The 27944-nt window shown below is 38.3% G+C and overlaps 1 protein-coding gene across 5 annotated transcripts in view; it reads left to right on the forward strand.

Moving 5' to 3' along the window:
• The window catches only part of RABGAP1L (RAB GTPase activating protein 1 like), a 762700-nt gene that overhangs the window by 540410 nt on the left and 194346 nt on the right, over positions 1 to 27944 (forward strand). For all 5 annotated transcript variants that reach the window (XM_025877662.2, XM_073900045.1, XM_073900044.1 and 2 more), the window contains one exon: positions 19121 to 19162. In XM_025877662.2, coding sequence (XP_025733447.1) covers positions 19121 to 19162 — 42 coding nt within the window. The remainder of the gene's footprint in view (positions 1 to 19120; positions 19163 to 27944) is intronic.

Below are 27944 nucleotides of genomic sequence, written 5' to 3' on the forward strand. Positions count from 1 at the left end.
TTCAGCATACTATCTAGTTTTATTTTGTATTAGGAGATTTATGAAGGCCTCGAAAACAATTCATAGGTGAACAACAAAAGAATTTATAATTAGTAAAAATGAGATAGATTAAAGAAATTAAGACTATTTAACCTTGGAAAGGGTACCTTCAAAAGTATCTTCGATGACATGGAAAAATTGTGACCAGGTGTTCCCCATTTCCTTTGAGGACAGAACAAAAGGAAGTGAGTTTATACTATAGCAGAAGGAACAGCAGTTAGATGTAAGGCAGATCCACACAATGAAGCCAGTAAACCTTGGAACAGGAGGAATATTTGCCTTCCTGGTTATCTTCCTCAGATTCTCTGGTTATTATCAGTTCTGTTTCCTGTGGCTGGGATTTGACATCTCCAGGCCCGAGTGGATGCACCTCCAGAGATCCTGTCTAGCTCAGGGATCTGCACAAATCTGTCTGATGTGACTGGTAGAGAGGCAAGGTGGCCTGTCCATAGCAAACTTCCTACCTTAGCACAACTAAGCTCTGTTTTTTTGAAGTAACTTTTTAAAACTCCAGCTAACAATTAAGGAACAAATGCCAAAGACGAAATTAGTCAGCTTCCATCATTTTCTAGAAGCAGAAACCTCTTCTCTATCAGCTTTTAAAGGTTATTAATCCTTTGGTTTTTTTTTTTTTCCTCAAGTACTAGGTACTTCCATTTTCTGTGACCTAAGTTTTTCCTTGTCTTTGATATGATCAGGTTGATTAGGAAAAAGAATTTTTTTGAGAACTTAGAGAAGAAATATATAGGTCAACTTTTATCAAAATATGTAGCAAATTTCTTGAGATCTTGAATAACTAAAGTTCCTTATAAAACTTCTAGGAAGTTCAGTTTTGAGGACTTTGCCGTAATAATGTGCTTAGACATAGAGTGCTTATGTGTATACCTGGCATTTTTTGTGAGTGCTTTGCATATACTAACTCAATCTCAAACCTTGTGAGGGAGGTGCTGTTTATGAAGAAACCGAGGCAGAGAGAGTTTAAGTAATTGCTCTGAGTCATACAGTTAATAGGAGGTGGAAGGTCAATTCAGACCTAGGAAAGCTGTCTCGAATCTGTCTCATAACCCCCCCCCCCCGCCACACACACACACCCTCCTCTGCCTTCTGTGTATTTTTGCTGCCCAGGTATCTCTAGAACTGATAATAGTGTGGACCAAGATACCCATAGTTGCAAGAGTCAAAGAAAACCTCCTCCAGCTTCAGTCCTTGTCCTTGCTCACATGCACTTTCTGCCTCAGCCCCTCCAGATCACTTGCTGCTCCCAAGCGCACCACGCTTCTTTCCTGCTCTCTGCCTTTACAGATGCCAGGCTGTTGGTTTGCACAGCTTTCCTCTCAACACTTTAACGTGACCATTTTGTGTTTATTCTTCAAAATCTTGTTCAATCATCCACTGCTTTGTGACGCCTTCCCCAGCTTACCCAAGAAGGACCAATCTTTCTACTTTGGGGCTCCCCCTTTGCCGTGTACATACCTCTTCTGTTGCATTTTCATTCACTTGACAACTATTTAGCATTACTATGTGCCAAACGCTGTTCTAGACAGTGGGGAAATTAGTCAGTCCAGGTTTATGACCTCATGAAGCTATTTAGTTAAAAGAAGAAAAAAAAAACAAGAATGAGCAAAGAAATGATTTGAGGGGTCACACTGGATGCTGTGTGGAGAACAGATCATGGAAGTCCAAGAGGTAGGAGTAGGAAGACCAGGAAGCTATTGTATTAAGCCAGGTGATGGTGGCTTGGGCTAGGGTAGAGATGATAAGAAATTGTGGAGTTTTGGATATATTTTGCAAGTATATCCTACAAGATTTCTGCTGGTGGATTGGTCGTGGATTGTGCGGAAGAAGATGCCTCTAAGACTTTTTGCTTGAGCAACTAGAAGAATGAAGTTTCCATGTTAACTGAGGTGGCAAAGATTGGAGGAAGAGCAGGTTTGTGGGGAAAATAAAGAGTTCAGATTTAGACATGGCTGAGATTCTTGTATGGACATCTGATCTTGAGGTAGTGGGATATATGAGTCTGGAGTTCAAACGAGATAGTGAGGCTGAAGATGTTGATTTGGGAGTGATCAACATGTAGTATGTATTTAAAGTTACAGGACTTGATGGGGTCACCTAGAAAGGGAGAATCAATAGAGGAGGATCAAAGGCTGAATGCTGTGACACCCAACATTAGACAAAATATGGAGAATCCTGCAAAGGGGGACTTTAAAGTAGTGGCCAGTCAGGTAGAAGAATCTTTTCATGTGTTTAGAGCATGTAATGTTCAAGGGCAGGACTGTGGTTTATCTTTGTATCTCCTAGTACAGGTGTTGAGCTTCAGTAGTAAATGTTAGTATATGGAAAGAAGCAGTAGCTCCTAGCTGGAACACCAAGCATGACTCTCGGGATCTCAGAAGATGGTAGTACTCAGAACGCAAGGTAGGTCCAGTAAAGCTTTCAAGTCCCAGCCAGAAGGATAGAATTTGGAAGCAGGATCTTATTTCTAAACAGGGTACTGGCAACAGTAAAATAAGACAGTAAACAGTAAAAAGACAAAAACAAAACAAAAAAAAACCCCTGTCTTAAAAAAGCCTAGAGAATTGAGCAGGCTCTCAGGACAGCAACTTAGACAAAGGTAAGAATTCAGAACCAGAACTCAATTAGGAAACAAAACCTTGGTCTTAGGAGAAAGTCAAATGTCATTTATTATAAATGAGGCACAAGATGAGATGAACTAATATCAAAGCTATCTTTATGCTCAGCCTTTTGACTATTGGATTGTAGAACTCCTTCTTTGCAACTGAGGACACATGCCAAGACCTCTCTTTACACAATAGGTCAACCTATGCTAGAAACCAATCATGGTTGACATCTGTTCATGCTGTTCAATTAAGTAGAATTATTGTAGCTTTTTTGTATGCTTTAAAATTCTTGTATGCTTTTAAATTCTTGTACCTTTCATACTAATTCTTCAGATGACTTTGGATCATATATGCTTTTTAGTCTTTTTTTTAAAAAGCGGGAAGAAAGAAAGTTCATTTAATTTGGAAAAGTAGTATTTTGTTCTTTTATAACCCTTCTCATTTCATTTATAAACATCAAGCTTGGGGGCGCCCGGGTGGCTCAGTCGTTAAGCATCTGCCTTTGGCTCAGGTCATGGTCCCTGGGTCCTGGGATCGAGCCCCACATCGGGCTCCCTGCTCAGCGAAAAGCCTGCTTCTCCCTCTTCCACTCCCTCTGCTTGTGTTCCCTCTCTCACTAGGACTCTAGCTGTCAAATAAATAAATAAAATCTTTAAAAAAATAAAAATTAAAAAAACATCAAGCATGGATCATCCTCCCTTGGATAGAAAGCTTCCCAATTTCCAGTCACTTAGATAATAGGATCAACTCAACTAAATTAATAAAAAATTATTAAGTGCTTATAATATGCCCAGCTCTAGATTGGCTGTGAAGTTATCCAGAGCCGTAAAACGTGGTCCCTGGCCTGGAAGGGTTTCCCATCTTGTGGGGAAAATGAATATGCATAAACAACTAAGTACCATGAAGTGAACGTAGCAATAATCCTTTTTTTATGTCATGTTAATCACCATACATTACATCATTAGTTTTTGATGTAGTGTTCCATGGTTCATTGTTTGTGCATAACACCCAGTGCTCCACACAGAACATGCCCTCTTTAATACCCATCACCAGGCTAACCCATCCCCCCACACCCCTCCCCTCTAGAACCCTCAGTTTGTTTTTCAGAGTCCATCGTCTCTCATGGTTCATCTCCCCCTCCAGTTTCCTCCCCTTCATTCTTCCCCTCCTGCTATCTTCTTCTTTTTTTTAACATATAATGTATTATTTGTTTCAGAGGTACAGGTCTGTGATTCAACAGTCTTACACAATTCACAGCGCTCATCATAGCCCATACCCTCCCCAATGTCCATCACCCAGCCACCTCATCCCTTAATCTCAGGAAACAAACTGAGGGTTGCTGGAGTGGTGGGGGGTGGGAGGGATGGGGTAGCAATAATCTTAATAGAAGAAATGTAGATAGAGAATGGTTAGAACATAAATGGACATTAGTATATCTCCTTTGAGGGGCATGGGAGTCAGGAGACCCTTAATCACAGAGTTTCAGGAGGTGATTACCTCAAGCTGAACTTCTTTCCTGGTCATTTGAGTATCTAAAGGAAGGAAATGGGGTCCTTGATGCAAGGAGCATGGGAAATTAAGTCCCAATTAGAGAGACAGGAAGCCTTCAGGAAATAATCACAAAGACATTTTACCAGTGACTTACACCCCCAGCAACTGCAATGGAATGAGTTGGAGGGTGCTAAAATATATAATAGATATTCATGCCCATCCTGGACTTGCTGAATCAGAATCTTCCAGAATAAGACACAGGAAGTGAGCTTTTATCAAACCCCTCTTCCTTATTCTTAACTGATGCTGTCTTATTACTTAGGAATCTTACTCCCCGGAGGTTGAGACATTTACCTAAGCCAGTCAGTAGCAGAAATAGAACTGTGGTACAGATATTTTAACCCCACTCTGAAACTTTTTGGTTTATATTATTAATGAATTTCTACAGTGAATTTCCAGATTGTTTAATAGTAGGCTTAATTTACTATGTTTAAATGGGAATGAATTTCCCAGGACTTCTAGAATTTTTCCTTAGAATTATAGAATATTTGCAGCAACTTCTATATTCCTGTTGCTACAGTGTCCTGTGTTAATTAGGTCTCTTTGCTTTGTCATAGCTCTCACTTTTAACTTGGGTTTTTTGTTTTGTCATTTAGTAGATCTCAGACCAAATTAGCTGAACTAATTCTTCCATCTTAAGTGAGGACATCTCCTCCTCACTATGGGAGGTAGCATTGTGATTTCCAGTATAATTTCGTGATGTGAGGCCAGGATTTCTTGGAAGAGAGCTTTCATTAATGAGTGATTTAATTATCTGCCTGCTTTAGGTGGATACTTTTTCTTGGTCAGCTCCTAATAAAGGAAAAAGCTCTCCCATCCGTTTTACAGCTTAACATATTTTGAGTGAGCTGAATTATATTCTAAAGCAGTCAAAAGACTAAATGTACTTCATGTACCTGAAGTCCTGGGTATTTTGTTCCATGATAGCTCGTTGCTAACACAAGATGGTTTACTACGTAAATAATAGTACTTTCCTGAAAATAGACTGGAGGGGGACACCTGGGTGGCTCAGTCGTTAGGCATCTGCCTTCGGCTCAGGTCATGATCCCAGGGTTCTGGCATCGAGTCCCACATCAGGCTCCCTGCTCCGCGGGAAGCCTGCTTCTCCCTCTCCCACTCCCCCTGCTTGTGTTCCCTCTCTTGCTGTGTCTCTCTCTGTCAAATAAATAAATAAAATCTTAGAAAGAAAGAAAGAAAGAGAATAGACTGGAAGGATACCTGAGTAGCTCAGTTGGTTGAACCTGACTCTTGATTTCCCCTCAGGTCATGATCTCAGGGTTGTGAGATGGGGCTCACAGGTTGTGAGATGGGGCTAATAAAAACATATTAGTCACTTTTACTATTATCATGTGAGATGGGGCTCCTCGCTCAGCTCAGCAGGGAGTCGGCTTGGGATTCTCTCTCTCTCCTCTGCTCCCTCTGCCCCTCCCCCCACTTGAGGATGCGCATGTGTGTGCTTCTGTCTTGCTAAAATAAATAAAATCTTTAAAAAAGAAAAAAGAGACTGGAAACTCATGTTCTTTCTGCTTTCTAAAAAAGTGGGTAATTGTGATGACTCCCTGGTCAGAGTTGTAGATTTTACATATCCCTGATATGTGAATGGAAAAGTGAAAGTAAGAAAAGTATATTCTAAGTTATTGTGATTGCTGTGCAAAAATGCTGTGTAGACACATTATAAAGCTATAGAAAATAGGACTTTTTTCAATTTACAACTGTTTTTAGTATTCAAGGAAAATTAATTGCTCACCAGAATATTTTGTTACACTTAAAAAATTTGTCGTTTCTGTTTTATAAACGTTTTTTGTTTAAGGATTAAATTTTCAGATTGCTGTTAAAATTATTACTATTTTTGAAAGCATGTATATTGTCGCTTCTTGTAAGGAATGTGATTTCTGGTCAAGCAAGTAATATGTATTTATGTTAAAATTTGAGGACACATTTGTAATTGATGAGCAAATACTGATTTTCAGTGAAATTATTTAAGGAAATATTATTGATAGCTTGTTTTCTCTGAAATCTCTTTTATGACCCGTTTCATAAAATTAATCTGCTAACTTGATATTCTGTTGCTTAGCTTTCATTATATGCTGTTCTTTTCTCATCTTTAATCTGCCAAATTTTATCACTTTCAGCTCTTTACATTTTTATAAAGCTTAACTCATTTCCTTGTATTTCCTGTAGATTTTTAAATAGCCAATTTTATGGTTTCCTTTTAAAATAGAATACCAGCTGTATACAAATATATACACATATACATACAGACATAAATCCCTGAAGACATTGGTGAAGTTTGATACAAGTAACATATTTTCAACAACTTTCCAAGTGACCACTCTATTTCTGCTGACAAATGATCTGATGGGGGTAAATAGACTAGCCTGCAGTACATCCCAACTTTTGTGCTTTTAGCTATCATTTTATCTGATTGCATCATTATGTATTCATTTTTTAATTCATAAATATAATTTCAAGTAGTTGCTAAAATTTTATGCATAACTCACATAAAATATGATATATTGATTTACTACTGTAGAGAAACATCAACTATCTTTTCTTGGTAGATTATGACCTATATGAATACACTTGAAAGGAGTATTCATTAGAGAATTGAATGTGGTCTACTTTTTTTTTTAAAAAATAATGTATGATCAGCATTAATAGATTCCAGAGAGATTCTTTAACATCTTCATTTGTCTGACCACAGTTTCTAAAAAGATGAAACTGAGCACAATACCAGTCTTACTTCTTAAAAACATATTAGTCATTTTTACTATTATCATCATCATATTTTCAGCTAGATTCCATAACTTTTAGTTAATTGAGCATACAATTACAGCATAATTCACATTATTTTTAATGACATTTCGTTTTGATGTTTGACTTTAAAACCTTGGCATAGGTGACCTTTAGAAACATTTTAAATATTATGAGATATCTGTAAGAGGACTTTTTTTTATTATGTTATGTTAATCACCATACATTACATCATTAGTTTTTGATGTAGTGTTCCCTGATTCATTGTTTGTGTATAACACCCAGTGCTCCATGCACTACGTGCTCTCTTTAATACCCATCACGAGGCTAACCCGTCTCCCCACCCCCCTCCCCTCCCCTTCATTCTTCCCCTCCTGCTATCTTCTTCTTTTTTTTTTTTGACATATAATGTATTATTTGTTTCAGAGGTACAGATCTGTGATTCAACAGTCTTACATAATTCACAGCACTCACCATAGCACATACCCTCTCCAATGTCTGTCACCCAGCCACCCCATCCCTCCCACCCCCCACCACTCCAGCAACCTTCATTTTGTTTCCTGAGATTAAGAATTCCTCATATCAGGGCGCCTGGGTGGCTCAGTTGGTTAAGCGACTGCCTTCGGTTCAGGTCATGGTCCCGGAGTCCTGGGATCGAGTCCCACATCGGGCTCCCGGCTCAGTGGGGAGCCTGCTTCTCCCTCTGACCTTCTCCCCTCTCGTGCTGTTTCTCTCTCTCTCTCTCTCAAATAAATAAAATCTTTAAAAAAAAAATTCCTCATATCAGTGAGATCATATGATACATGTCTTTCTCTGATTGACTTATTTCGCTCAGCATCATACCTTCCAGTTCCATCCACATCATTGCAAATGGCAAGATTTCATTCCTTTTGATGGCTGCATAATATTCCATTGTATATATATATACCACATCTTCTTTATCCACTCATCTGTCGATGGACATCTTGGCCTGTAAGAGAACTTTAAGTTAAAGAATTTTAAGATGCATTTGTTAGAGGCATTGTACAGTGATTCTCACACTTGGCTGCATATTATAATTACCTGGCCCCACCCAGACCAATTAAATTAGACTTTGAGGTGGTATCAGAACTTCCTAGGTCATTCTAATGTGCAGTTGGATTGCAAACTTTAGGTAATTCTCAGTTATCAGTCTGGATCCGTATTAGAGACTCCTGGGGAGTTTTGAAAAATACAAGCGGCCAGGCTGGACCCCTGAGAAATTTTTATTTATTTGATCTGAGGTGGAACTCCTGCATCATCGTGTTATAAAAGCACCCCAGGTGATTCTAATAAATGCCACAGTTGTGAACTACTCAGCCAATGGTAAAAGAACTGGGTTAGAATCAGGAAACTTGTCATTCCAGTCCGAATGCTGTGAATTCAGATAAATCACCCAGCATATTTGAGGGTTTTTTGTAAAATGGAGGTATTGATAATCAACTTCTATACCTGACAGATATTGTGATGGTTGAATTACACAGTGTGCTCAGGAGTTCTTTGCAATGAAGTGCTATAAAGACGGTTGCAGTTAAGATTTACCATGTATGGCTCCCTGTGAAATGGTCTGGCTAGTTGGTGCTAAGTCCCATGAAGCTCTTGGCAGAAAGAGGCTACACCTACCTCTGAGACAGAAAGAAGCGGGGGCTCCTTGGCTGTCTTCAGTATAAATCATCCTAATTCTTAAAGTTTCCACTGCATTTTTTATTCAGACCAGGCTGCTAGTGGCTCTAAGTGGCAGGGGGCAGGAGGTGGAGAAAAAGAAAAAATCCCATCTGGTGATTAACCAAAAAGTTGTGAGTTTCTAAAATTAGTGACATCCTTCTCATACCTTCAGAGACATGGCAGGCAACTGTGGAGCTGTTTACCTGATTTAACTTTTTAAACTCTCTTTCAGGGGCTCCTGGCTGGCTCAGTTGGTTAAGCGTCCAACTCTTGATTTCGGTTCAGGTCATGATCTCAGGGTTGTGAGATTGAGCCGCATGTCAGGCTCTGCGCTGAGTGCAGAACCTGCTTGAGACTCTCTCCCTCTCCCTTTGCCCCACATCCTCCTCCCTCTCTAAAACAAAACAGAACAAAAAACCAACTCTCTTACAGTGCTTTCCTCCTGTATTACTTTTGCTCCTGTTGTCCTTAGTGTTTAAGCTTCACTAACCTTTACCCATCTACTGAGTGGCGACAGAAGAAAGGGAAAGGGCTACCAAAGATGAATACACTCATTAATGGTTCCCCACCTGACACAAACCTCAGGACTTAATCCTTGGATGGGGTAAGAGTTGATGACCCAGAGCATTCCCTGGTGTGTTAGTCTAATTGCTGCCTTTCACTGACTCATCACCAAGCAAATTGCATACAATATGTTGAGGCTTTTAAATCCTCTCAACTATGTTTTTGACTGCAAGTTCTTGAGTTGTTTTTGGGTTTTCTCCCCCATGATTCGGCTTTGGGAGTGCTTAAAATATCAGCTTCTGCTTATCTCCAAAGACAGTGATAAATGTGTGATTGGTTTTCTTTTCCTGAGCACATCACCCTGATGCATTTTACCCCCATTTTCAGCCTGGGATAGAAGAAGATGAAAGATAACATGTCTGAATTTTAATGTTACTGTTCAGGAGCTCACTGTTCATATTTAAGAAAGAACTGAACATAATTTGTGTATTTCTCCAAATAACCTGAAAATGAGGCTTAACAACCAAAAAAAGTATGCAGTTTATATCAAGAAATTATAGAAAAAACTGGTTTGAGGAACATTTCATGATTTTTTTAAAGATTTATTTATTGGAGAGAAACAGAATGGGGAGAAGGAGAGAGAGAATCTCAAGCAGACTCCCCACTGAGCACAGAGCCCGATGCAGGGCTCCATCCCAGGACCCTGAGATCATAACCTAAGCCGAAACCAAGAGTCAGACGCTTAACCGACTGAGCCACCCAGGCACCCCATCATTTCATGGTTTTTCATTCTCATTAAAGCTCTGTTTCCTTGATCCCAACAATCCTATTCATTTCATCTATTCATTCAACTAATATTGAGCACCTACTCTGTTGCAGGTAGTGTCCTGAGTGATGGAAATACACCGGTAAAGACACAGGCAGGGTTCTGCCATCATGTAACTTACAGGGAAGTAGAGACCGGTAAATAGAGACTGGTTACACAGCAGTGGGTGAGTGCTGTGATACGGAGAGTCTGGGGTGCTTTTAAAGAGCCCTGATAAGGGGTACCTAACACAGTCGTGGAACACCAAGAAAACCTTCTCAGAGGAATTAGCATCGAAACTCAGACCTAGAGAAAGAGAGGAATATCTAAGTAAGGAGAGAAAACATATAGTAAGGTCCAAAGACTCAGGGCATGGTCTAATATGGGGGAGTTCCTTGAGAAGAACCTAGTTTTCATTTCCCCACAGCTCTGAGATCACTAAGAAGGGTGGGGTTTGTGGGGAGTGGGTACCGCCAATGAAGTCCCTGGATTTAGCATTGCAAAGGGAAAACCTTAGTTGTCATAGTCATCTTGTTTTAGGTCATCAGTTGTAATTAGGTCAAGTTCCAAAGAAGACTTCACACTGCTCTTACTCAGGTTATTCCTGAACATTCTGATTGCCTGTTGCATTTTTCTGCAGGTGTGTAATCCTGAGGAGTCCCAACAAAATAACTGGACACATTGTAACTGAATACTGCTCTATTCTCTAACCCTTGCATGTGACTTGCCTCCCCAATTGTATTGATTTTTTAAAAATATATTTAAATTTTTCAGAACCCCTCCATGCCATGTTGAACACATAGTTGGTGTTCTATAAATATTTGTTGAATTCAGATTAAGGTGTTTGGGGATTTTTAAAGATCATTTTTATTATTTTTTAAAAAGAGTATAAGGGGGCACCTGGGTAGCTTATGGGTCAGGTCATGATCCCGGGATCCTCGGATCGAGCCCCACATCAGGTTCCCGGTATGGTGGGGAGCCTGCTTCTCCCTCTCCCTCTACCCCCTGCTCATTCTCTCTCTCTCTTTCTCTCAAATAAATAAATAAATAAATATTTTTAAAAAATAAATAAAAATTTAAAAAGAGTATAGGTATAAAACTCTAATAACAAGGCTCCCATACCTTCTGGCTTTTAGATGAATTAGGTCAATAGAAACTCTAGCAGGAGATTGGAGGAAAGGGAGGATCAAGAGAAGCTGGTAATTAGGAATTGGTAGAAGTCTTTGTCTTTAAGAAGGGCATCAAAAACATCCCCACAGCCTGGAGTGGTTGACTGACGACTGTAGCTGGAAGACAGTATAATCTAAGGCTTATTGTGACATAAGGGGATTGAGAACAGAAGGGTGATTGCCAATGTTCATCACCAATAAGGCACCTTCATAGGAACTATGAAGTGCTTTCCAGGTCACACCTCTCCTTTGTTAGCCAGGGGTAATGTGTTACCTACTTATATTTTTATCTCTAATCCTCGTCTGGCAGTCCCTCGGTGGAGAAATGACTTACCCATCATGGAAACATGCAAGTGATTGTATATACTAGGTAGTCTTCAGAATGCCTGGCACACAGATTTGATAAATATTTGTGAAAACCTGGAATCGGACTTATTTCTCTTATTGTATCTCCTTTGTTTCTTTTTTAAAAATATTTTTATTTATTTATTTGACAGAGAGAGATACAATGAGAGAAGGAACACAAGCAGGGGGAGTGGGAGAGGGAGAAGCAGGCTTCCCTCGGAGCAGGGAGCCCATTGTGGGGCTCGATCCCAGGACACTGGGATCATGACCTGAGCTGAAGGCAGACACTTAACAACTGAGCCACCCAGGCGCCCCTGTCTCCTTTGTTTCTAAAAGGTTTATTAAATTCAGTTTTCATGAACCACTAAGTATTTTTCCCAGGGCCACTCATAATTAAGGAATCAGACTTTGTAGATATACCTTTATTTAGTACTTCACTTATAGAAACAAATGTAAGTCAAGCAAAGATTAAAAAAAAAATAAATAAAACCCACCTGCAACTAGATAGATGCATTCATAGGTTATGTCTGTCCCTTCACATTCTTGAACTCCTACTCATGAAAAAACTAACAAATGTATCTATAATAAAATGAAAAACATATAATAAAATTGGGGGGAAGGGAAGGTTGGAATGGTGCAAGTTTTGTTATATTTTATATATATTAGTAAATGGGTAGTAGACATAAGGGAGGACTTAGCCTTAAGGGTTTTAAAACATTAGGAATTAAATGAATTTATATGCACAGCTCCTGAAATTTTTTAAGCTTCTGCTTGGTTTTCAGTGCTGCAATCCTGACCTCTAGTGGGCATCCAGAAACAAAACCCAAACCTAAAATACATCATTTTGCTGAGTACTCCATCAAACTCCATTATTTAGTCAACCTAAAAGATGGAATTTTTAAAGAGCTTACAGTATGAGAATGAGAATAAAGTAAAATACGTTTTGGCTAACGTGTTACACTAGGCTTGCAATTAGACCTCAATGTTTAAAAGCAGCCAGTATTTCTTTATATTTGCATAGTAATTATCTATCACTATCTTCTTTCCATGGAAAAATGCATTATTTTTCAGATCACAGAAGTAAGAAATTTATCTTACCCAAAGAGGAGCCCAAAGGGATTCATTCTGTTCTGATTACCTGATGTGCATTAGAAGCTGTACGAAACCTGAGCGGCTTTAAAACAGTGATTTTGGAGTGAGACATACTATGCAGTCTCCTGATAGGATGCCCTGACACAACAATGATTCTGTGTTATTGTGCCGAGAATACATAATCTAGGCTTAATCATAAGGAAACATCAGACACATCAAATTGAGGGACATTTTACAAAATAACTGTCCTGTACTTCTCAAAAGTATCAAGTTCATTAGACAAAGGCCTTTCATCTGCTATCTGTTGTAGATGAAAGAAGACTAAGGAGACGTGACAACATAATGTAATATGTGATCCAGGATTGGATCCTGGACCAGAAAAGGACATTAGTGGGACATTTGACCAAATTTGAGCACTATTTTCTTGGTTTTGATAGTTGTGCTGTAGTTATATAAGATGTTAACATTTGATGAAGCCAGGTTAAAGGTATGCAGAAATTCTTGGCCCTACTTTTGCAAATTTTTTTCTAAATCTGAAATTATTTCAAAATGAAAGGTTTTTAAAAATTAAAACAGCCATTTATTTTATTCACAATTTCCTAAGTCAGGAATTTCAGAAGGATTCAGCTGTGTGGTCTATCTCTGATCCACATGGGCGCAACTGGGGCACCTGAGGGTGGAGGATTCACTTTCAAGATGACTTCATTCACATATCTGGCACCTGGGTGACCCCTGGCCTGTGTTACTTTTGGTTGGCATCTTGTCCTGCAGGGCATTTCCTTTCTGTTTGACTTCTTAGAGCATGGGGTCTAAGTATAACTGTACTTACATGGTGGCTGGCCTTCCAGAGGGAGCACTCTAGGAGATGGGGCATGGAAGCTTGTCTCTTAAGGGTTGGGCCCAGAATATGGGCATAACTTCACTTCTACCGTTTTCTATTGGTCAAAGCAGTAGCATAGTCTGCCCAGATTCAAGAGGAGAGGACAAAGATCCTACCTCTCAGTGGGACAAGTGTCAAAGAATTATGACCATCCTTAATTCATCACAGATAGCTAACCAAAGTCTCATTGCAGTAGAGGTGGGATTAGTGAAAAAGCTATGGAGTTGTTTTTTTTGGTTTTTGTTTTTGTTTGTTTTGTCTGACAGACAGTTCTAGGCCTGGCTTTCCCATTTACTAACAGAGTGATGTCTCTGGGCCTCAGTTACCTCATCTCTAAAATGGTGGCAGTGACACATATGCCATGAAGTTATTGAGAGAATTAAGTGAAAAATATAAAAGGAAGCCTGGGTGGCTTCGTCAGTTAAGCATCCGACTCCTTTCTTTTTTCCATTTTTTAAACTTTATTATTTATTTATTTATTTGAGGGAAAGAGAGAGCATGAGTGGGAAGAAGGGCAGAGGGAGAGGAAGAGAGAGAATCCTCAAGCATATTCCACGCTGAGCATGGAGCCTGACAGGGGGCTCAATGCCAGGACCCTGAGATCATGACCTGAGCTGAAATCAAGAGCCAGTCACTCAACCGACTGAGCCACCCAGGTGCCCCAAGCATTGGACTTTTGATTTCGGCTCATGATTGTGAGATCGAGCCCTCCTCAGGCTCTGCACTGGGTGTGGAGCCTGCTTGAGATTCCCTCTCTCCCTCTCCCTCTGCCCCTCCCCCCCAAAAAAGAGTATGATAAGCAATAAATATGCAAACCTAATATATGCTAGCATTTATTGAATACTTACCAAGTGCTCAATTCCTTTGATATGCTTTTTATATGCTATTTCATTTAGTCATTACCCCTTCCTGGGATGGTAGATGCCATGTTGGTCAGGTCAGAAAGAGCAGCACACATTCCCTCTAGCTTTAGCTATGTTTGTCTGTGGGACTGCTCCATTTATCTTGGCCAGTTCTGGTTTGATCATTTCTCACTGCCTTGTTGTTAGGATTTCCATTTCCACATACTATTTATTTCCCTTTTGTTTTGATCCCTAAGGACCCAGGCGCTGATGCGCACTTGGCACTGTTTGGCACTACCTCTTCAGCATTTGCTCTCGGCGCTGTCAGCGTAGTTCCTGACAGCTTCTCACACAATCTGTCAGCCCCCTCTGAGCCCACAATTGCCTGCTCATCAGAGCCAAATGTTCAGTGTCTTTGTTTCAGTGAGTGCTCTGCTGTCAGCCTTTCTTCATGCAGGATTGTGGGTGCTTGATTGTTGGCCTACCCGGGAACACAGCAATCTGCACTTTGGAGCAATTATTTAATTTGGGGCAATTACTTGTAGGTGTTCTTCAAAGTGAAGATTTTGCCAGGCTGTGATTGAATTTTGAAACGGCAGCTTCCCAATCAGTTAAGGAGCCACTTCTTCATGCACACAAGACTGATCTCAGTCTATTGTCACTGGAGGAAGGTGGTGACCGTTTCTTGCCATAGCATGCTGAGTTTGTATGGCCTCACATCCTGCAAGCAATCAGCTGCGTTTTGTGAGTGTTTTTGATATGGGGCAAATAATAAGATTTGGTTTGGGTAGAAGTCACCTATTTGTTATCTTTCTACCCTCTGCATTCAAACTTTACTTTAAATGGAAGGAATTACTTTAGTCCTTTAGGAATTAGAGGACACATTAAATAACCCCAACTAAGGGATTTATTCATTCATTCACTTCTTCATTGGGCTCTCTTCTCTAACTTGGTGGTTAAGAGAATGACTTCTAGAATTGCACTGCATAGTTTAAAATCCACTTAGTAGCTATGTCACCTTGGGAAATTTACTTTGACTAAATCTTAATTTGGATGGAATTAAAATGGAATTTAGGATTGTGGGATTAAATAAGGGCATATTTTCATTGTGATTACAGCTCTTGGCACATAGAAAGTATTCAGTGGATGTTGGCTCTTATTTATTATCTTGCACTTGGAGTTAGACCTTGTACCATAAATAATAAGTAGCCATAACAGTATATTGTTTTTATTCTTAATCGTTCTCCAAATGTTTTACTCTTTGAATCCTATTAGGAACGCTTGTTTACCCCCTCAGTACCCAACAAATTGCTACAGATTACATACTCCTGAAAAGGGGAGGCATCTTGAAAATGTATGACACCTTTTTCTTTTTAAAATATATTTCAACAGGGGCACCTGGGTGGCACAGTTGGTTAAGCATCTGATTCTTGGTTTCAGCTCAGGTCATGATCTCAGGGTCATGGGATCGAGCCCCGTGTCAGGCTCCACACAGTGCGGAGTCTGCTTAAGAATCTCTCCCTCCCCCTCTGCCCCTATGGCCTCGCTCGCACGGGCTCTCTCTCTCAAATAAATAAATCTTTAAAAAATGTATTTCAATAAATATATTTCAATTCAGTTAGTCAAAGGTTGGATCACGTAAGAATGGATGGACAATAAAGTAACAATAGAGGATTTAGTTCATGGTAACTTGGAAGAGTGAAGTGTTCTAATAATTCACTTCATTGTTGGCTAAGAGGCTGAGGACCCAAGCTGACATTGACATTGGCTTCTTAAAGCCAACCTATGCGTAGTGCTGCACTTTTAAACTGATCAAATGTTGGCCTGTGGAAGGTTTCCATAATTTAATGATACCTCTAATTATATTTCAAAATGAGAATAAGTCTTATTTCAAAGAAAATAACCATCTAAGGTTGCCTTCTTTACTCTCTTCTTAAGAAATCAGGATACATTTTCTAGTGAAATAAAGAACTTGGTAAAATAGCAAGTTTTTCCTGATTTCCAACAACTTAGAGGTCTGAAGTATCTTGTTTGCATAGTCTGGCAACACTTTCCTGTTTCAGTTTAAGGCTTGTGAAGTCTTTTCTTTATTTTCATGGATAATGTCCAGAGCTTCAGTAAGCAGATGCAGTAATACCTTATTACTCTGAAATGGTTTAAAGAGGTTACATATATAAATTGTTTCTGATAACCAAAAGGTATCTCTTTAGCTTCCCAAACTAAAAATTATCTACTTTTTATTTATAACACATGCTGTGCTTCCTTCTTAAGCCCAATATTTTGAACATGTTGGAAACATTAACACTGCAGAATTATCATTATGAGCTAATGTAAACTATAGAAGGATTATTGGCCCCACTAAATGGGCCCAGACAACTATATGTTTTATAGTTTTTAGAAAAGTATTATCTTCTATTTCTGTCAGATCTAATATTTTAATTCTGACAACTATCTCTATAGGCTATTTGTCTCTAATCCCATCTACCACACACTTTGTCTTTTACTTTGCTACTTTTGATATCTATAAACTATAAAATCATATCACCAAAGTAATTCAAAGTGCATATGAAATTAAAATTTGAATAATTTTTGTGGTGTTAGAGCTATTTTGGTTATTTAGAGGTCTTTAATTTTTTTTTTAATTTTTAAGTTCTTGGTGTTTTTCATAGCTCACTTGTTCAATAGTCTGACTTTGAGATAATTGAAGAAAAGGGTTTCTTACTGTAATTTGATGATGACTCTATAAATTGGTCTAGTTGGGTCCATAGGGAAAAGAATAAATCTCATAAATTTTGGGATAGCTAGTATAGTTTAATCATTTCGTCCTCAAATAAGCACTTACTATGTATATTACACCAGTACTGAGTGGTGGAAATTCCCTTAAACTAGACATTAAAGGCTTGGAGGATCCTAGCCTTCTACTAAATACGTATATGACCTTAGGCTAGTCAAGTTCACATTCTGAAAAATGGGAATCACAATAGATGTTGTTATGAGAACCAGTGAGATTTCACTATTCCCGTGAGAGCAAAGAGATTGAGAATATAGCAGAGTTAGTTGAACATGGAGTAGAGTTTCCAACACGTACCCTGAAGGGATTTGGGAGGGAGAAGTGGGGTGGAAGACTGATTTAGGAGAAAGGACCAGAGCATAATAAGGATTAGAGAATTGGAGACTAGAGGACCTTACATTTTAAGCAGTGACTAGAAAAACAAGATCCAGAGACATTGTGGACTTAGTCATAATGGCAGGTTGATAAACATTAAGGTTGTAACAATTCACCATTGCCAAGCAGCTGTGATGTGGGGTGGAGGGGGGTAGGGCAGGGCAGCAGGTTTAGACTGCAGGTTTGGGCAGCACTGGGCAGCAGCTAGTGGATGAGGAAAGCAAATTTGGGGGGCACCTGCCTCGCTCAGTCAGTGGAACTTGCCACTCTTGATCTCAGGGTTGTAGGTTTGAGCCCCACGTTGAGTGTAGAGATTACTTAAAAATAAAATCTTTTAAAAAAAAAAAAAAGGAAAGAAAATTTTGTTTAATTGTAACCCAAGTTTTTTGATCTACAATAATCTTTTTTTTTTTCTAACTGGTAAATTGTGATCAAAACCAGTCCAGACTCGTTGCATGGTGTGGTGATGAATTGTGTTGATTTGGTTTTGTCTCTTGGCCTTGTTATACTTCCTGCTGCTTTTGGTTTCTTAAAGAATTAACTGAGTAAACCCCAAACCTCCAACCAAATATATTGTGTTTATCATTCATGCCTTCTACCATTAGATCGTATTTTAGGTAGTTGACTGTGAAAGATCAGCAAATTTTAACAGGAATTCACTCTAAGTACGTAGTCTTAATCCTCACTTCTGATTTTGGAGACAGGAAAAAGATGGTTTATTAGAAGTTTTTTGCATAATACAACTCTGTATCCAAAAGGCAAGGCAGATAGACTGTATTTGTAACTGAGATGGAGAGGGCACATATACAGACCCTGGACGTATGGGAGATGTCAACTCATACTTGAAAGATCTTTCTTCTCATGTATGATGACTTGTATGGCAAGGAAACAGCATATTTCATGGCAACTTTGTTTCTGATTCTGTCATCTTGAGCATTTAAGATTTCCTATATTTTGAATTTAACATCTCAACAGCTCTTCAGATTCACTGGGCTGAACTCAGAGCTCAAAATTCAGTTCCAGTGTATCTTCTTAACAAGCTGTTTGTTTATTCCTAAAGAGGTATCGTTTTGGTTTTCAGAGAGAAAAAAAAGGAAAAGGAAGTCTGGCACACAGCCTCTAATTACACCTCTAGTTGTACAGATACTACTTGAAAGCAAAAGAACAGCAGTGGGAATCCAGTGTGATGCTTCCAATTCCCCTCACACAATCTATCCCAGTTATTAGCAGCACTGTTTTGTTTTGTTTTGCCTATTGCTGGCCATTTAACCAAGATGTACATACTGGGACTTGGGAATTTCAATTAATAATTTTAGACTTCTGCATCACTGCCATCTTGATCAAAAACTTGACTTTCACAAGCCTTAGACTCATGAAGATAATCCAGAAATTGAAGGAAGAGTAGTTTATTGAATAATTTATTGAAGGATTGAGGGAAAATAATTTATTGTAAAAACAACAATTTTATGTGAACATTAAGTAGCATCAAAAATTTGCAGTAAGCCTCTCAGAGAAGGAAAATACCTTTCAAAAAAAAATCTCATGGTTTAATTATTACTGTATGTGAAGATGAAAGCAACCAGGGATTTTATTAAAGATGTATGGGAAAATACTTAATAAAATAATGATAGATGTGGCAGTATTGATTTGGATTCTTTTTCTATTTCAGGGTTTGAATATAATCTTTCATGTAGCCTTGGCTCTCCTAAAGGTAAGTCTGTTTTTATCTTTAAATTAGGCATAATTCAAATTAGCCTTTGACTCATTCTAGATTCTTGAACACAAAGACTTCCGTGAGGAACTCTGAATCTCCTCCCATCCTTTGTTGTTTTTGTTTATTTAGAGTTTGTTTCTTTACTTTTCTTATCTATTTAATTTTGCTATCACAGCACTCCTTCCAGGAACATATAAAGTTGTTTTCATTCATACGAGTTGGATGATATAAGAGAAAAAGTTAAAACCTGTTTTCTGTCAAAACGATGCCAGCCTTTTTCTTAAAATACTTCTTACCACGATAACGTCCCTGGAGGTACCTAAACATAGAATTGAATTATTAGAAAGCTTTTATAATATACTGACTAAAAAAGAAACTGCTACATTTCAATTTGCACTTCTTTGAGAGCTAGAAATTTACAAGACACTTTAAAATTCAATTACAATTACCTTGTTGAATTTTATATCAACATATCAGTGGAGCTTTAACAGTGTGGTAATAGCAAGACATTTGCTGCAAAGTTGGTGAAAGTAACCCAATCAGTCAGTTTTTGTCCTTCAGTAAGAGAGGGCATTGTTACTGAAGGCGATAATTGCCTATATTTATTAAAAAAATGCAGGCCCACCCTTACCCGGTAAAACATAGTTGTTAAAATTGCAGACTCTGGGCTCAGACAGATTTGGTTCTAATTTCAGCTCTGGTGTGTGACCTTGGGCAAATTACTCTTAAGTGCTCAGACCCTGAGTTTTGAGATAATAATAGAAACTAATTTATGGGATTGTTGTAAGACTTCAATACAATGATACATAAAAAATACTTAACATAGTGTCTAGAAAATGTTATTGCCTAATAAATGTTAGCTATCATTATTGAGACTACTGTTGTATTCACAAGGTAACTCACTTTCTGGATGCCCCATCATTCTTCCAAATTTCCCCAAAGATAATGAATTGATGTCTTCAGAGTGCCGCTTGGTATTTTAGGAGAGCTTCCGTACGTAAATACCTTGATCCCAAACCAAGACATGACATACTGTGGGTCCTGTGTACATCAAAAAGGGGGGTGTACTCCTCACCTCTTATTCTGTTAAACATTTGTTTTTTGTGAAGTTCATACATTGTACTTTAAATTGTAACATTAAATCATTTGGAGTTTAGATATGAAAAATTCTTATACCAAAGTTATTTTGGAAATTAGGAAGATATTTAAAATTTTTTCAGTAAGATAATAAAAACATGTGCATGTATCTTTTAGTGAAGTCATGGATCTCTACGTCTAATTCTTTTTTTGTTAGGACAAATCAAAACCAAAAACTTTCTAAGATGCTTTTCGGTAGAGGGCTGGGTAAGACTTTTAGAATGCCTAAGCAGTGACAGTATTACATAATTCAGACTAAAAACAATACTTAGTCATAAAGTAAGTGTAAGGAGGAAGTCCAACAAAGTTATGATTTTTCCTATCCTGTCTAATTTGTTTTTAAGCCTCAGACATTATCCTCCTCAAAATGCCCTTCCTCATTTTTTTGGTGACTTTACTGGTGCTCTCAGCACACACTCTGTCTTTGGGGGTATCCCAGGATTTCCTCTCTGGATATTGGGACTATACTCTGTGTCAGCTTAATACTGTATCTGTCTGGTAAATTATCTTCCTGATTGACAGATTTTTTTTGGTTTGATTGCATTATTTTCATTTATTTTTATTCATGTTAACCCAGATATGGCCTGTGCAGAGGACATTCTCTGGCCACTGGGCAGAAAGGCTTTTGAATCTTCTCTAGAAATACATGGATGCTCATCCAGTATCTTGCAGAATTTGCCTAGTTAGAGAAGATTAAAAGGAGAGCTTTCTCACTACTTTTGGGATATTTATATCCCTTCCTTGTATGAATCCTGGAGCTGACCCCACTAGAGACAGTATATATAGGCTGAATTGAAGTGTACCAAATTGATCTGATTGCTCCCACCCGGAAAAGGAATATCCCAAAATATATGAAAGGGACTAGCATTTAGCTTCTAATCTAGTAAGCTGTATAAAAGAATGTATATTTGTTTACATAAAAATAACAAACTTAGGGATAGTTCAAAGTGCTTATGAACCCAGCATTAAGTAATCCATTAGCATACATTAAATGTCCAGGTGTCACTTGTAAAAGAATTGTGAATTGTGTTAACCGGAGAAAACTATTTCATTCTCTCCTGCAGTTGATAATTGAGGGAGCCAAGGCCCCAGGTTGCCTCAAGTCTTTTGTTTTACTAATGGCAAAGCTGGATTTATTATATTTTTAAGCAGCATAAATATAAGTAAAGGTCTCTGTTGCTCAGTATGATTTAAAAACACCTACTTTCTGAATGGGAGCTACTTTCTTTTGGGTTAGAAATAGTCTACCAAAGAACTAGAAAGCTATTGAGCTAAACGAATTGTTCATTATAGTAGGTGGCATCATCAAATCATCTAGGATATTGGCAGTGTCCATTCATTCCCCCCAATCTAATTCATTTGTTATATGAAATATTTAATAGTCACCACATATAGTACATTATAATAGATTAGAAATGATCAGTCAGAATTAATCTTAGCCACTTCATGTTGCCAGAGAATTTTTGATCAGAATAGGTTCTTTGCATTCAAACAATGGTTAAAAGTAAATGATGGGGTGGGGGCACCTGGGTGGGTTAGTCGGGTTCTGTCTTCAGCTCAGGTCATGATCTCAGGGTCCTAGAATCAAGCCCCTCTTCAGGCTTCCCACTCAGTGGGGAGTCTGCTTGTCTCTCTCCTTCTGCCCCTCCTCCTGGTTGTGCTCTCTCTGTCACTCTCTCATATAAATAAAGAAAATCTAAAAAAAAAAAAAAAGTAAATGACAGAATGTTTTTCTCCCCCCTCTCTAAAATAAGACATTTTGTGTCTTATTATAGAGATAAAGAAAACCCACTCATAATTCCATTCCTAGAGGTAACCATAATAAAAATTTATTATAAAATCTTCCTCCCATGCTTTAGTCTATGAATATGTAAGCATATATTAGCTATGTTCATTTATATGTACATATTTTTAATATGGGCTTGAGGATTATAATTAAGGAAATGGGAATAGGAGATAAATCCAGAGGAATAGTGTATGAGGATGAACATATTATTTTCTGTCAAAAAATGCTGATGAACAAGACTCTTTTTCATTTAATACTCTGTTATGACCATCTTTTGTGTCACTACAAGACATGTAGTGGTTAAAAGCATGGATGCTGGAGCCAGGCTACTTGAGTTCAAATCCCATCTTCCACAGTTTATGCCACAATCTTAGATAAATTACGATTTCCCTATCTTTAAAAGGGGATATTAGTAACACCTATCTCATAGGATTGTTAGGGTTTAATGAGTTAATATATGATTGGTGCCTGGAAATTTAAGTATGAAAATGCACCCAGGTACGATTAATATACATAGAGCTGCCTTAGCTTTTTAAATCACTGATTAGTATCTTATTGTGTGTACCATAATTTTACTTAGCCAATTTTATATTTAATTTTTATGGACATTTGTTTCCAGACTTTTCCTGTTAAACAAACATCCTTAAATTTCCATCTTTGCATGCTTATGTAATGACGTCTTTTGGATAAACTTTGAGGAATGTAATTGCTGGGTCAGACTAATCACATTTGAATTTTTGATGCACATTGCAAAATTGCTTTCTACTAGCAGTATGAGAATGCATTTTCTCCAATACTTCTGAAAAAGCAGAATTTCTAAATATGTGCTTTTAGGGACAGTGAAATCAAGTTGTAAAACAAAGCAGCCTAAAAAGTAAATTATTATACTAATTTGTGTCATTGTAAACAAACAAAACTCTTCAGACAGTTTTGAAGAGTCCCATGTTCTTTCATTTGGGAACATCTAGTTGTTTTGTTTTTTTTAGGGAAGCCAGTTGATCATGGCTAAATTTTAGAAGAATGATCCCTAGCTTGGATGGGCTTTTATATTATTTAAAAGTTCTGAAGCATCTCTTTGATGGTTTTGGCTTTTCAACCTATCCACTATGGTCTTCCTTACCATTCTATTGAAGCTTTTTTTTTTTTTGGGGGGGGGGGCAGGGAAAAGGAGAGGGAGAGAGAGAAAAATCTTTTTTTTTTTTTAAAGATTTATTTATTTATTTGAGAGAGCGAGAATGAGAGAGAGAGAGTACATGAGAGTGGGGAGGGTCAGAGGGAGAAGCAGGCTTCCTGCTCAGCAAGGAGCCTGATGTGGGGCTCGATCCCAGGACTCTGGGATCATGACCTGAGCCAAAGGCAGTCGCTTAACCAACTGAGCCACTCAGGCGCCCGAGACAGAGAAAAATCTTAACAGGCTCCATGCCCAGCGCAGAGCCAGCACGAAGCTCAATCTCATGACCCCGGGATCATGACCTGAGCCAGAATCAAGAGTCAGACACCTAACCGACTGAGCCACCCAGGCGCCCCATATTGAAGTTTTTTCAATGAAGTCACTAACAAAATCAGCGGACATATTTCCATTTTTATCTTACTTGATTTCTCAACAGTTATCCAAAGAGCATAAAGACATAACACTTTCCCTTTTCTGAAACATTCTCCCTTGGCTTCTCTTATTTTTTATCTCCCTCTCATCTTCTCATTTTACTTTTGCTTACTTCTTTTTTTTCCCCTAGTCATTAACTTGGAGTTCCATAGAGCTCCAGCCTCTAGGAACTCATTTGATGCTTCTTCCTTGCTGATCTTGTTCATTCCCCTGCTTTCATCTGTAAATGTTCACGCTCATCTTTATATTTAGCCCAGATCCAAATATTTGGCCATGGACTTACATGTCTGCTTGGATGTTTCAGAGGCACATCAAATCCAAAAGCAAAGCTGAACTGATACACCTGCCCAGCTCTTTGCCTCCTCCAGTAACCTTCACCTCAATGAAGGCACTATTCAGCTGCTCAAAGCAGGAGGCTGGAAGTTATCCTTAATGCTTTTCTTTACTTAATCCCCAGCATCTACTGAGTCACCAACTCCTGTTGATACCACTTCTTAAGAATTTTTAGAATCTTCCCACTTTGGTAGTTAGGCTGCCACACTCTCTAACTTGGACTGTTGCAGTGACCTCTTTCAGTAATAAGTATTGAACACCTATCAAGTGCTAGGCACTTTTCTAGGCACTGGTGATAAAGTATTGCTAAGGAAGGACGCTGCATTCTTGGAGCTTGCATTCCAATGAAGGGAAGATCGTACTTAAACAGTTGTATTAGCACATGCTGTGGTTTATGAAGGAGAATGATGTTGATGCAGAGAGAAGGGAGCTCCCTTTCAGTTGTCAATGAAAGTGATCTGAGGGATGGTATTTGAGCTGAAAATTGAATGAAAAGAAGTAGCTAGCATGACAAAATCTGGGGAATGAGACTTCTAGGCAGAAGAAGCAAGCATGAAGGCTTTAAAGAGGATTTTTATATGCTTAAGAAAATCACTGTCTGGAGTGTGACAGGTAAGAGAGGATGGTGGCTTAGATTTGGGTGTTAGTAGTGGAACTGAGAGAAATGGATGTCTGCTCTTTCTCCAGCTGCTCATGAACACTGTCCCTAGCCAAGTCCCACATTGTCACTAGAGTACCCTTGTTTGTTTGTTTGTTTTTTTTAAAGATTTATTTATTTATTTGAGAGGGAGAGAGTTGGGAGGGGAGAGGCAGAGGGAGAGGGAGAGAGAATCTTTAAACAGACTCCATGCTGAGCGTGGAGCCCAATGCCGGGCTCGATCCCATGACCCTGAGATCATAACCTGAACCAAAACCAAGAACCAGATGCTTAAAAGACTGTGCCACCCAGGCACCCCCCCCCCACCCAGAGTCCTCTTTTTAAAACAGATTTCATTATTCACTATTGAACAAATATTGACCAAACACCTATTCAGAGATAGACACTATTCTGTGTACTTGACTAGATCAATAAACTAGAATAACAAAAATACTTGCCTCCATCAGCCTTTGTTCTAACAGTATACAGTTAATAAACAGTAAACATAACAAATATATAAATATAGTATATGAGAAGTAATAGTGCATGGGAAAAAGGAAAAGTACAGCAGAGTAAAGGGACCTCTGGTTAGGTTTTGCAGTGTTAAATAGGGTAGTTAGGGTTAACTGGGAGTCTGTTTCTTGATTTGTCTCTCTCTCATGTTTTTCCTTTGTTTTGTTTCTTAAATTAGACATGAGTGAAATCATATGGTATTTGTCTTTCTCTGATTTATTTCACTAAGCAGTATACTCTCAAGCTCCATCCATGTTAGAAATGGCAAGATTTCATTCTTTTTTATGGCTGAATAATATTCTATTGTGTATATATCACATTTTTTTCCTTTTTTTTTAAAGTTTTTATTTAAATTCCACTTTGTTGGGGCACCTGAGTGGCTCAGTCATTAAGTGTCTGCCTTCGGCTCAGGTCATGATCCCAGGGTCCTGGGATCGAGCCCTGCATTGGGCTCCCTGCTCGGTGGGAAGCCTGCTTCTCCCTCTCCCACTCCCCCTGCTTGTGTTCCCTCTCTCGCTGTCTCTCTCTCTGTCAAATAAATAATAAAATCTTTAAAAATAAATAAATAAACAAATTCCACTTAGTTAACATGCAGTGTAATATTAGTTTCAATACAGTAGTGATTCCGCACCCATACACCACCTGGTGCTCATCATCAGCGTCTCCTTCATCCCCAACACCTGTTTCACCCATCCCCCCCACCCACCTCCCTCTGGTGACCATCAGTTTGCTCACTATAGGAAAGAGTCTGGTTCCTGTTTTGCCTCTCTCTCACTCTTATTTTTTCCCCTTTACTCATTTGTTTTGTTTCTTGAATTCCACATATAAGTGAAATCACGGTATTTGTCTTTCTCCAACTGACTTACTTCACTTAGCATAGTAATTTCTAGCTCCATGCATGTTGTTCCAAATGGCAAGATTTCATTGTTTTTGATGGCTGAGTAATATACTACATCTTCTTTATCCATTCATCAGTTGACGGACACTTGGACTGTTTCATAATTTGGCTGTTGTATATAATTCTGCTGTAAACATCAGGGTGTGTGTATTCCTTTGAATTAGTATTTTTGTATCCTTTGGTAAATACCTAGCAGTTCAGTTGCTAATCATAAGGTAGCTCTATTTTTAACTTTTTGAGGAACCTCCATACTGTTTTCCACAGTGGCTGAATCAGTTTGCATTCCCACCAACAGTGCAAGAGGGTTCTGCTTTTTCCACATCCTCATGAACACCTGTTATTTCTTGTGTTGTTGATTTTAGTCATTCTGACAGGTGTGAGGTGACATCACGTTGTAGTTTTGATTTGCATTTCTCTGATGGTAAGTGATGATGAGCATCTTTTCATGTGTTTGTTGGCCATCTTTTTATCTTCTTTGGAGAAATATCTGTTCATATCTTCTGTCAATTTTTTAATTGGATTATTTGTTTTTTGGATGTTGAGTTTTATAAGTTCGTTATATATTTTGGATGCTAACCCTTTATCAGATGTGTCATTTGCAAATATCTTCCCCCATTCCATAGGTTGTCTTTTAGTTTTGTTAATTGTTTACTGTGTAGAAGCTTTTTATTTTGATGTAGTCCCAATAATCTATTTTTGCTTTTGTTTCCCTTGCCTCAGGGGACCTATCTAGAAAAAAAGTTGCTGTGGCCAGTGTCAAAGAAGTTACTGCCTGTGTTCTCTTCTAGGATTTTTATGGTTTCATGTCTCACATTTAGGTGTTTCATCTATTTTGAATTTATTTTTGTGTATAGTATAAGAAAGTAGTCCAGTTTTCCCAACACCATTTGTTAAATAGACATTCTTTTTTCCATTGGATGTGCTTTCCTGCTTTGTCTAAGATTAATTGACCATGTATGTAATTGTGTGTTTATTTCTGGGTTTCTGTTCTGTTCCATTGATCTATGTGTCTATTTTTATGCCAGTACCATACTGTTTTGATTACTACAGCTTTGTAATAATACTTGAAGTCGGGAATTTATGTCTCCAGCTTTGGTTTTTTTTTTTCAAGATTGCTTTGACAATTCAGGGTCTTTTGTGGTTCCATACAAATTTTAGGATTGTTTGTTCTAGCTCTGTGAAAAATGCTGTTGGTATTTTGATAGGGATTGCATTTAATACGTAGATTGCTTGGGGTAGTATAGACATTTTAACAATATTTGTTCTTCCAATCCATGAGCATGGACTGTCTTTCCATTTCTTTGTGTCATCTTAACTTTCTTTCATTGGTGTTTTATAGTTTTTGGAGTAAAGGTCTTTCACCTCTTTGGTTAGGTTTATCCCTAGGTGTCTTACGGTTTTTAGTGCAATTGTAAATGGGATTGATTCCTTAATTTCTCTTTTTGTGACTTCATTATTGGTATGTAGAAAGGCAGCAGATTTTTGTATCCTATGACTTTACTGAATTTCTTCATCAGTTCTAGCGGTATTTTGGTGGAGTCTTTTGGGTTTTCTATATATAGTATCATGTCATCTGCAAATAATGAAAGTTTTACTTCTTCCACTTGTATGCTTTTTATTTCTTTTTGTTGTCTGATTGCTGTGGCTAGGACTTCCAGTACCACGCTGAATAAAAGTGGTGAGAGTGGACATGCTTGTCTTATTTCTGACCATAAGTGCAAAGCTCTCAGTTTTTCCCCATTAAGGATGATGTTAGGGGTGTGTTTTTTCATAGATGGCCTTTATTATGTTGAAATTTCCTCTAAAGCTACTTTCTTGAGGGTTTTTATCATTAATGGATGTTGTACTTCGTCCAGTGCTTTTTCTGCAACT

Source organism: Callorhinus ursinus, unplaced genomic scaffold, assembly GCF_003265705.2.
Source record: "Callorhinus ursinus isolate GAN/ISIS: 27379988/994484 unplaced genomic scaffold, GSC_fseal_2.0 scaffold13, whole genome shotgun sequence".
In the NCBI taxonomy this organism is placed as follows: domain Eukaryota; kingdom Metazoa; phylum Chordata; class Mammalia; order Carnivora; family Otariidae; genus Callorhinus; species Callorhinus ursinus.